At 39.9% G+C, this 12239-nt stretch overlaps 1 protein-coding gene across 6 annotated transcripts in view; it reads right to left on the bottom strand.

The window, feature by feature from the left end:
• The window catches only part of PRKG1 (protein kinase cGMP-dependent 1), a 466513-nt gene that overhangs the window by 26158 nt on the left and 428116 nt on the right, over positions 1-12239 (bottom strand). For all 6 annotated transcript variants that reach the window (XM_035330176.1, XM_035330177.1, XM_035330178.1 and 3 more), the window contains one exon: positions 10471-10567. In XM_035330176.1, the coding sequence (XP_035186067.1) occupies positions 10471-10567 (97 nt within the window). The remainder of the gene's footprint in view (positions 1-10470; positions 10568-12239) is intronic.

The raw sequence follows: 12239 nt of genomic DNA, 5'->3' as shown, positions 1-12239 counted from the left end.
TTCGGTTTCAATCATTTTTCTCCAAGAGGATTGACACAGAGTAACCAGCAGCCTCAATCTCTCTCAGTTTTTTTGCAAGTAAAAAACATTTCTAGTCCCTTCCCTCCTTCTTTTCTAATTCCTCTCCTCACTTTGTCCTTACATAGTCATTGCCCGTTCACCAGTGCAGGATTATCTCTTTTGGAGATGTAGAGCACTGCGAGTATCAGCAAACGGCATGGCCAGTGTAAATGTCTATGTTCACTGAAAATACTAACATTGTATATTCTACTGAAAGGCCCACTGGCAGGGAAAAAACGACAATTTACATGTATAACACTGAGTAGTGTTATACTTCCCGTTCTCCCTCTTTCACACATACACTTCAGCTTTCTATTATGTGGCCATCTCGTCATTGTGCGCTGGCACATGGTCCACGTTTACAGTTCTGCCTCTCGCTTGCACGGGCTAAACTGAATTCAAAGCAGGCTGAACAGCAAACCTTCACCAATAGCAGATCATAGGTCCGTACCATCTTTGTCAGTGCAAAAATGCTCCAAAAAGTGAATCCTGTGAAACCAATAGGTGCTACTGATCAGGCTCTGTCCTGATTGGGCTCCCTCCTGGTCAATCTGTGTAAGCTTTTGCCCTCTGTTAGAAATGACACTCTGTAGGAGGGTCTAATCCTTTCCATTTGTGGAACAATAATATATTTTCTTGTCAAAAGGTAAAAGAAAATCAGTCGGGAGCATGGTGAAATAAAGCCCAAATACCACCCCAAACAGTGATGCACAAAACCAGTGGTAAGAGAAGTAAAATGCTTTACATCAGGTCATTCTGCAGGATTGTTACCCAAGAAATGAGCTGCATCCCAATGACAAAAAATAACAGCAGAAACCTTGTTTATAGCTAAGTGAGGCAACTGCAGAAGCAAAATTTAATGGTGGCAGCCACGTGCCACCTGGGGAGCACTGACCACACTGAGTCATTGCCTTGCCCCCTCCTCTTTGTCTGTGCTTCAGCGTGATGCCCCATACCCAGGTCAGCAGGTACTTTTTTGGCAACCTGTGTCATCATGACAAAGCCACGCCTGAGTGAACCCAAACAGATGGGTCGCTATCTGCAAATACATTCAACAAAAGTCCTTTAAGAGGACATGAGGAACAGTCAGGGAAACGGGCTCCATTTTGCTGTTAATAATTTACATCCACAGGACTACATTTAACTTCTCAGCATTCAGAAAATAATGCTGCTTCAGTAAAGAAACTTAAAAAAATCCATTATGAAGTGGGTAAAGATGCCTTGGTGGTGAGTTCAGTAGAAGAGGAATGCTACAAGATTAGGTCAAGATGCAAACACAGGGGAGAAGAGGACAGGAAAAGTAGTGGAGAAGGAGATGGAGAGGGAGAAGGAGAATGACAAGAGAAGTCCCTTCTCTCTTCCTCTTCTGAGTCCTTGTTTCCTCAGCTATTAGCTGGCTTATCCTGTGCTATCTGTGCTTATAGAAAAATGTTGCAACCACTCCAAAAATTTGCTTTGCTTTATGATGTACAAACTTCTGCAACTTCCAAAACACACAGTGCGTTCAAAGCCTGGTCTGTTAACACAGCTATCATTCACATACAAATAAACATGGTTTTTACCTTAGTGCTTTTTCAGTTTTTTAGGGGTAGAAATGGATATTTGCTGTGCAATTGTGATTGTGCATTTTCTCTAAGAAGCTGCCCCAGATAATATTTTCCTCTATGATACTCTGTGCAGACCCTTAAAGCCATGAAAGACATGAAAGAGCAACAGACCCATGGGCACGGAAGCAGGCCTGAACACATTTTGTATTTATAGTTTATCCTTCCTACCTTTTGGCAGCTAAAATAGCGGTTACGATTTGAATGGCATTTGCCACTGAAAAATGGCCAGATTTCTTCTAACTGATGGAACAAGCATATTTGAACATGAATTCTTGCAGCTTCTAGACACTACGCTCACAAAAACTTTGCTCATAAGCTTCAGATTTTTCTACTAATCCTCAGGGTAGCTGGCCTGGCTCCTAGCTAAATGAGAACACACAGTGAGCAGAGGTTGTGCAAGTATAAAACATTTATTTTACTCTGGAGATGTGGCTTTTTTCCCTAAACCCTCAGCTATAGTGATCCTTTAGGAGCTGGCCAGAATTCTTGAAATCTTGTGTACACTGCTGACAGACAAGTTTCTTGTTGCTAATGTCTCCTGCTGAACACCCACTGTGGGCATGGCGATATCTCTGTAAAGACAAAGATGGTAGTTTAGACACCTTCCCAAGGGGCTTCTGCTAGCTGACTTACGTGTGCTTAATGTGGAAATAATGGAGAAATCAGGGCTATCATGAAACACGAATATCTTTGTATCACGTTAAATAACAACTGACTCAATGCAGCGCTTGGGAACTGAAGTGCAAATGCTTTTGCTTGCTGGGTATGCACAGGGTCCTTTATTTTCCACGGCTTCCCAACTAGATGCATTTGAAGCAACAAAAATAGCAGCAGCTGTTGCTGAGCGCAGCACTTGGGCTGCAGACAGGCTAACGAGAAGGCAAGCTGAGATCTCCTAATCCCAACAGCTGAACTGCTGCACGAACAAAGCAGCGGCGTTTCCCCCCAGCAAAAGAGTACAGCATGTTTTTGTACTAAATATACTTCTGTTCTCCCAGGATGAAACAGACTTCCCCAGAACGATATTTGTTGCCTTACAACTTGCTTTTTTTTTTTTTTTCTTTTTTTTTTTTTTTTCCAGCATTTGTTTTTATTAGGCAAGGGGGAAGATATCTTGCTCATATTTATTCCTCAAAGTATTCCAGATGTCTCCATTAAGGTTTTAAAGATACTTTGCTCATCTCCTTAAGGCCAGATTCAGCTGCTCTCCTCACCTAAGGCTTAGAGAGAAATTGTAGCTTGCATCTCCAAATCATAATAAGCAAGCTACCCAGTGCTTCTTACTCTATCCTTTCCACCTTGTGCTCAACATCACATGAACAAGTTTTTGCTCAAGGCTGTTGGGAGAAGAGGAAGAATGCAGCTTATGGGGCCCACGTGTGAGTGAGTAGGGATGGCGATCAGGCTGGATGAGACTGGGTCAAGACTAAAAAAAAACCATCTTAAGATGAAAAAAAAATATATATATATAAAAAATGTTTCTGGGATATAGTGTAGGCTGAAATTTTGAAGGCTGAATCCAAGAATGAATTATAAATGGGCATTTCAGTGGAAACTGTCTGTGCTGTCCTCATTTTCTTTGAAAAAAGTCTAGATTCATCTGGCTGGGGAAGCACTAAACATCATATCCTATCATACAGCACAATCAGAGTGCTATGGGACTCCATGGGAAAATACTCCATGTGTACACATAAATATGTACTAAAATTCAAGTTCCTGAGAAAGCCTCAGCTATTTAACAATTCAACAATTCGAGTTACTTAATCAAATTCTGACTTTTGCTAAAAATACATAATTCTACATTTTGATCCCTGTACTGAAAATTGCTATTCAATGCTTGACAGCATAAACAACTAAGTTTTTTATAAGCAAGGACATTGGGAAATGCATTAAAATTTGCACCTTTCTCTAAACCTCAGAGGTAATTATTATTTTTTTTTCAAAAATGTCTAGAACGAAAAGGCTAAAAACCAGCGAGGAATGTAAACTGTTTAATGCATAAAATCATTCCAATAAAAAGTAAATACCAGAAGAAGGGTTATATAGTTAAAATATGTTAAACCAAATGGAAAAACTCACTACTGTGGTTTCCTGAAAATATGAGATGGACGTAAAGTCTCAAACCTCCAACCCCAGCCCCACTCCTGAGTTTGGCTTTGTCCATAATACAACACCTATTTTTACATCTTAATCCTACCTCCAATGTGAGCCCAAGCCTCCAGCTTGACAGCTCACATCCTGATCAGGACTCCAACAATATTTGATGTGCTACAAACGGTGTCTCATCTTTCCAAACCATGACAACATCCTTTCCATTAGCAGACAAGTCCCAAGAACATATTTCAGTCTACAAAGTAACACCTGCCAAAGATGTATTCAATCCCATGGAGAATTAAAAATCAAAGGAAAAATAAAGAAAAAAGCCCTATCTGACAGTATCACTCAAATATTTCAAATTAAGCATCCTGCATATCGTCAAGAAGGGCAGAAGAAGAAGAAAAAAAAAAAGCCAAACCTTCATAAGTAGCAATTTGCTCAGCTTCACAGCTTTACATTATTGTCTGAATGTGGGATTTACTCAGGTACCTGATCTTCCAGTCCTTCACTAAAACAAATTTTCTTGCCTTGACTGTACCCAAAGTACACAATCATTCAGAAAGATGGAGACCAAAGGATTCTTAACAATTAAAAATAAGAAACATTTCAAAGATTTTAAAAGACTGATCTTTGTAATGAAAAGCTTCATAATAGATGGAAAAAAATGATAGCTATGCGATTGAAATTTTCACTGATAAATGTCTGAGTTATGCATCTGTCACTCTATTGGAAGACAATTACAGTTTTTTTTGCCTTGCCATCTAATTAATTCACTAATGTTTTCGTTTACAAAAAAAGGCTAGAGGCTATAATAAATTTGATTTCACTTCATCATCTGTGGCCAGTTTTTTCTTAAAACATAAATAAAAATGAAAAATGCCATACTGCCCATTTTAAAAGGTCTTGCATAGTCCCAGTAAAATGTGGCAGAAACGAAGTTTTTATGTTTATGTCCTGATTAATCTCCATATTGTAAAGGAGTTTAGTTTTTAGTGGCCATCATCAAGCTGAAAGGAGTTTACAAGAAGGACTTCAAAAGGGTCTTTCTAGTATATAGCACCATTACATACTTTCATTAATAGTGTGGATAATGAAACAGGAAGAATATTATTAACTTTGCACATAGTAAAATCGAGATAGAAAGGGCTGAGTGCTTTTGAGAATAGCAAGGGAATTAAATTTGATTTTTACAAATTGAAATGATGGCTTGAAATAAAAGGGACACAATTCAGTGATGGCAAAGGCACTTAGCTGCACTTGTCCTGCTGTACCTGACCATGGGAAGGTGCAGGTTGGACTAACGTACCTAGTCTGGGGCACTGCTAAAAGAGGGGAGAACCAGCTGGGAACTGAGAAAACGTAACGACCACCGACATAGAAAGCATGAATTACATGTCAAGCTCACAAGAAGAACATTTAGTTTTTCTAAAGGGAAGTATTTCAGTTTTATATGATAATAGTCTTCAAACATATACAACTCTACTGCGTGAGAAGGGAAGAAAGTGCCCCCAAGTCCACTTGAAATGAGAACAACAAATGACAGGCTGGGAGGTGTTAAATATCAGGAAAACTTTTCTTGCAGTGAGGAACAGGTAGGCACTGGAATAAGTTGTCCCCGGGAGCCTTCTGCCCTGCAGACCTTCAGTGACAAATCAGGGAAAAGTGGTCAGAAGTGGTTAAGTGTATTTGATTCTGCTGTGGGGCAACAGTGATCGACCTCTTTAGGTCCCTTCCAGCTTAAGATATAATGAACATATGGTTGAAATATGTGCTCTAAGTGCCACTGACTTCCGCAAAACTGCCAAACCTTGAAACATATGATTAAATGCTTTGTCAAGTCAGGGCTAAAAGTTGGGCCTGTCCTTAATCTTCCTGTTTATACTGTTGCTCTCAGGATCCCCGAACCATGTGTTACCAAAGCAGTGCAGAAGGTGCAGCTCCCTACAAGCTCGCCTACGTGTAGAGGTAGTGTATAAGTCTGTAGGTTTTCACCAGCATATCTGCCCTGAGAAGTGAGAAATATGTAGCTGAAACCAAGCCTCAATGGTGTGGGATGGATGGGGTGTGGGGGAAACGTATTATTTTTGCAATTTTATAGTAACAGGAGAGATTTAAAATCTCCTTCCCTCTTCTCTGAGTGATTGTTCAAAGTGATAACTGCACGTCAGTATAACCAAGGCATGCGTTCAGGCCTGGACCCGATTTTTAGCCTACCTGTACTCAGCCATCATCTACATGAATTGATTCATAGCAATAATGACTCTAACCTTGTATGTTCAGATACTCTGATACATTTATTTCAGAGCTGTCTAAAATAATCTTGATTTAAATCCAGAACACCTGACCTGGGGCAGATGATTAGAAACATAGGACTTAAATTAAAAGGATATTAAAGAACAAAGACAAGAAGAATGAGTTCAGGAGAGATGATTTATGAAGGCTGAAAACACCTGACCTACTTGTCTGTCCTTTGCAAAGTAGTGCTTTGCAGGACACAAACCCAAGACAATAGATTCATTCACTGTTGTAATGTGTTACTGAGGCACCTGGATTCCAACACAGAAGATGCTCAGCTGACACAGTCCTGACAAGCCAAGCAGCAAAAAATAGTGGATGCATCTGTGCTATTAAACACAGGAAGTCCAGTCCTATTATCTCCCTTCTCCCATGCTAAGGGAGGTATCCATGAGCTGGAAGAGAGGCACAGGAAGAGATGTCCTGGGGCTGCTTGCACAGGCTTGGCAGCTTTCCAAAATGCAGAAGGGTTGCCCTAGGAATGTGGCACCAGCCGGCCCTGGGCAGACTGGGCTCTCGAACCCACCTGTTTTGTTTGTTTGTTTGTTTGTTTTTTAAACATTGAGCGTCACACAGCTCCTGCTGTATGCACACAAATGCCTCTATTTGCTCTATCGTAGGTCACTTGTTTTGATAATCCTCCTACAGAAACTTCACTGTCAGTGTTTAGAAGCAGCGCTACAATGATTCTTTTCCATGGATAGCACATGGAAAAGCTCCTTATTGCCTATTTTCATGGCAATTTAATATATTCACAGCTAACTGCAATGCAAACGGTGAGGAAAGACGGGAGACTCGGCAGACCATGTTTTGACTGCCATGCAAGGACGCGATGCGGTTTCTGCCTGACGAGAAATGCATCTCCTGTTCAGTGGCAGAGCTGGTCCCCAGGGCAGGCAGCATGGGACAGCTCAGCTGCTCTGCCCCCTCGACAGCAGCCTGGATAAAAGCTGACTGCAGACAAAGTCCAGCTGGGGATAAAGGAGCAGAACAGAGGCCATAAGGACAAGACACATTGTAAGAGGCATCAGGTAGCCATTAAAAATCCAGGCCAACTACGTACAACAGCTATGCAAATCTGTTGGAAATTTCTCTTGATATACAGAAAATAAAACTACTTAGAAAAGGTCCCACATGTGCTTACCAGGGCTTCTCACCACAGGGGATAAGCTTTCTATTACAGGAACAAAACCAAGACAAAAAGATATTTCCACGTGTTATCTCCATAGAATTGAAAATTACTTAAATAACAGGCTGTCTGGCCTGAAGGACATGTACTACCATATAAATTCATTGATGGGATGAATGCTGAAAACAGCCGGCATTCAGGGAGGTGCCTGGACCACCGAAGTGTATTTACACATGCCACACCAGAACATTAAAAAATGCATGCAAATGGGAACGTTATTTGCCTTTGGCCAGCAAGACTCAAACGCAGACCCAGACGTTCTGGTTTCCAACCAGACACTGCCAGTCGCCCTCTGGAAGGGTATAGAGGCCCTGGGGGGCTTGCCCGCAGCAGCTGGGGTTAAGCTATAAAAATCCTCTTCCTTGCAATGAACTTTATTTATTTGATCAATTTTACTCTTGGAAAGTGTAAAAATTGCAGTGTTTTTCAGGAACAAATTCCAGCACTGCTGTGCATTAGCAAGATGCAGTAATAAATGCAAGGAATAAAAGAGTCAAGTCCTCTGTTACATTTTGCATTAGTTCATTTCTGGCTGTAAATCATAAAACATGTTTTTTGTACAGAAGAAAGAAACAAGAGGTAGCAATTCTCGGCTCAGCTTCAATGAAAATATTCTCTTGTTTTAATAACATAATGACCTCATTTTCCAGTACTCAGCAATGAAATGGCAATTTGTAAAGGTACTTAGTTTTTTAAAGCTGAGAGAGTATTAAAATAGTTTGCCTGGGTGATAAAGAAAAATAATGAAATCATGAGTGCTAAGCTAAACTTTTAAATATTTTTATCCTTCTGTGTGTAATTCAGTATTCGTTAAGAACTGCTACAGTCTCTTTAGCAGAAATATATGACTATTTAGTGATGCAATACATCTTTATTTCCTACTTAACTAAAAATCTTAGGAATGTAAATCTGAAATACAAGGTTTTATTGAGACGCTTAGCTCTGCTGGTGAGTCTTAAGAGCTAAATGCAAATCGTTATCATGCTCACTTAGGAGCAGTACCTGAAGAAGTCCTTTGGTACGTTATACTTTCACATTTTCCTGCAATTTTCCTCTCTTCCCCATCTCACTTCTCTTGCTTATTGAAAGACCTTTCCCAAAGGAAAATGCTTCTAGTCTTGTCCCCTCCTCCTTCATGTGGCAGGATTATTCACCCAGGCACAATGCAGGGAATAACTGTAATCACACCACACAAGCAACTTCAGTGTCACCAACAAACTGACAACAGGAAATTAATATGGGAAGTGGTTTAAGCTGATGAGAAAGCAGAAGGCTCTTTGTCTGATTCACCAGTGTACTAATAATTTACCCAGAAAATGATCTTAACTAGCATTCCCCTGCTTAGGAGAGCAAGGTCAAGGGGAGTTAAACTCATCCTTGAAAAAAAAACCTTAAAACGTTTCTCCCATCAGTAGCCTTTTGTAGGCGGAACCAGGGCTTCTCAAAGGCTTCTGAATTTTGGAACTCTGCAAAGATTTAAATATTTCTACCTGATTCTGATTTGGTATGTTCAAGTGACAGCATGTTCATTCCTACTCTTCTTCACACCTGACCAGATGTCATGCTTATATAATACTTAGTTTTTCTCAACATCTTATAGCTTCCAAATTAACTTTGAATGCAGCCAGAGGTAGAGGACTCATGACCATCACTCATAACACAGTAAAATTTTTATTCGCATCTGTGCATTTTTAGGGTACCTGAAGCAACCCCCCATGAAGACAAACTTATCCACCTTCCCAGGAACAACATGAGGTATTCAAAGCTTGAAAATATACCCCCCAAAAACCCAACAACCCCACCCACTCACCCAATCAACCAAAAAAACATCTTAGAAATGAAAATAAACCTAGCAAGCTCCTTCCAAGACTCAAAACAAGCCCCCAGATGGTAGGTCCCTCACTACAGGTTAGCTCGGGCTGATACCCAGTGGTGTTATCAACTTAGGAAGCAAATCTCCTGAACTTTGTAATGGTGAAAGACCTTCATAAGTGAGGTTGAGCACCACCCGAATTAAACTGCTCTAAAGTCTTCTCTGCAGAACATAACTGTAGAAGGAATGGGGAAAGGACATCCTTCCCAGGCTGCGCGTGAGCTCCAGTGACTATCTTCCAAAACAACTGTTGCTAATATTAAATAAATAAAAACAAAAACCTAGGAAGGGATCAAAGTTCTCACTGATGTCCTCTGTTTTTCACAGTTTTACACAAATCCAAATAGGAAAAGTTAAAAACAAATCATATGGAAGAATGACTTCCACTTTTAACACTGATTTTATCCATTACATGACAAATAATTACCAAACTACAAATTTTGCCAGTTTTCCAGTTCCCAGCAATAAACAGATAATGTAAAAAAGTCGTTTGGGGCTCTCATATGGTTACAGAGGAAGGATTTCCCGTAAATTTTGTGATGGCATCAGTAAATGTTCACTTTTCTGCTCCTAACTTAAAGGAGTTCCTAACATACTGTACTGGTGTTCAGTATCAGGAACTCCTCCTTGGTCAGCATGTTGATGTAAACTAAACTCCTTCTGTCTATTATAAGTTTTTGTATTTACATGATATTACAAATGGTAACTAAACAGCTGCTGATCCATGCTCCTCCTGCTCAGGTTTTATTTTAATAAAAACTACATCGTTCTAAATCTAAGCAGAGCAAAAAACAAGCCCTGTTTTTGCTTTTTTTCACTAAAATTCACAGAATCTCTAGTGAAATGGTATTTTTCTGTGAATTGTTATTACAATTGAATCTACAGTTTCCGTGATAATCAAGTAGACCTACCTCTAGATCTGAATTAGAAACTGCTTAGAAGAGACATTGCACCATTATTCCTGTTTTGGCTAAGTAAGATTTCAAGATCTTTCTGCTCTTTCAATCTTATCACTTACTCAACAGCTGCACAACTATTCAGGTTCTTGCTAAAAGACAATCAACATTATAATCAGTAGTGCTTCAATGTATGACCAAGTAGAGAGAAACGACATGCACTCCTCTCTCCTCAACCTAGTATTTTTCAGTTACTGCAAAGTACTTATTCATTCATTTTTATTTACCCAGAAATGTCATGCAGCTTTCTTCCACGATTAGAAAATACATAATCCTATCACATACTTCTCTTCTGGGAATTTTGTTGTAATACTGAAGAAAAATAAAAAGACCTGTAACACAGTAGTGGTTCCCGGACATCACACAAAGCTCAAAGAAGAAAAGGTTACCTACCAGCTCAACTCGTCCAAACCCTCCGACTCCAAGGGTGTCAATGATGTTGAAATCAGACAGTTTCAGGTTAGCGAAGAAGGCAGCTTCAGCTTCATATCTGGATTTTTTTATGCGAAAAAATGGAAATTTCTTAGAGGTGCAAACATGAGTACTGCGCAATAGTGTACCCGCATGGCATGAGTGTGGAACAGCGTTTACCTGCTTAATTTCCATCTTATCTCTTAGAGTTTGCTTTTATTCACACTCATTGTTTCACTGGTCCCAATTGTAGCATAACTCCAATTTGCACAGTTTTCAAAGTGAGAAAAGCAAACATACCTACTGCATGCCTACAATGCAAATGTCTGGTACTGTAATTCAGCTCCAGCTACCCAACAAATGCTACATTTTGACATTTTCTATTGATCTTCTTGTGAAGAGAGGGTAGGTTTTTTTGGTCTTTAAGTATTTTTGGAAGATAAAGTCTGTCATACAAGTTTCTCTTATCCACAGGCTGGCAGTAGTTTCTATAAATGTTTATTGAAAGTGGCAAGATCATTAAGGTCCCTGGAGAGAAATCACAGCCAGGTTTTATGAAATCAGATCCGATAAGCTGAGGGCTGGTGTGCAAATGCCTGAAATGAATGACTTCAGTCACATATTAGCATTCCTATAAGGATATCTTCACTTCTTTTCCTTCTATAAACTCAACTTGGAGTAGAAATTCCAGCCCAGGAGGTCCCAAAATCCAGATGCTCCCTCTTTAGCCCATGTGCAACTGGCTTGTAACAGAAGTTCACAAAGCCCTTAACTAGGGATGCATGCAAATCTAACACATGCAAGCCTGCCAAAATAAGCTTCCCATGACTATCCTCATGAATATGATTCCTCTAAAATAGCTCCTTGTCAAGGTTTATGGTATTTTTAGAAAGGCTCGGAAGGGAAATGGATGAACAGGATCCACCCACTCAATAAAGTTTGACATTCAGCTGCCGGAGAAGGCCCTGTGCATGAGCAACCTTTGGCTGTTGGTGACACAGACTTGATAGGAAAAGGGTGTTGACGGATCATGAAGAGAGGCATGGAGGGTGGAAAGGGGGGAACTGGCTTGGAAGCACAGCTTTTGGTGTTTAACTTCAGCCATATTATCTTGCAATTAATAGATAGACCATAATCTGCTATGTTACCCCAGTTCTTCATTTGAGCATGGTAACGCTATAGTAAAGATAAAATATCATAGTGTTAGCTAAAATCATATATACGTATCTGCCTATCTTTCTAAGGTATCTTATCTGTCATGCCTGTTTTGAATCTAATTCAGTAATGGGATGACATTGATTTACTGACTTACCCCCCTCAAAACAACTTCTTTATTCTATTTAAAACTGAAATGACATTGTAGGAGAAAGAAAAAAATTGTGGTGAAAGAGGTGTGACACCGAGAGGTGTCACAAAAGGTGGAAGGTCACATCATAAACCCTCAAATACAATGCAATAAAGTGCAATTTTATCTTGGGGATACTGTCAACAAACCAGATAAGCTCTGCTTTATTATTTATACTGTCACCAGATCCTCTCAGTGACCTTGCTCCTGTGACCACAGCAGCCTGACTGCATCCGATTTTGGAAACTCATCAGCAACAAGCCTGCTTTGAACTTGGGAACCTTGTGTGACACAGCTGCTTACTGATCACTTTATACTAATCATGAGGTGCATATTAAACCTGGAGCTGAAAGGAGCTCTGGTAAGAGAAAGCCATATCTATATGTTCCCTTCCAAATTACCAAAG

This window comes from Oxyura jamaicensis, chromosome 6 (genome assembly GCF_011077185.1).
Source record: "Oxyura jamaicensis isolate SHBP4307 breed ruddy duck chromosome 6, BPBGC_Ojam_1.0, whole genome shotgun sequence".
Taxonomy (NCBI): domain Eukaryota; kingdom Metazoa; phylum Chordata; class Aves; order Anseriformes; family Anatidae; genus Oxyura; species Oxyura jamaicensis.
The sequence above is the reverse complement of the archived record's forward strand: the minus strand, read 5'-3'. Positions and strand labels throughout refer to the sequence as shown.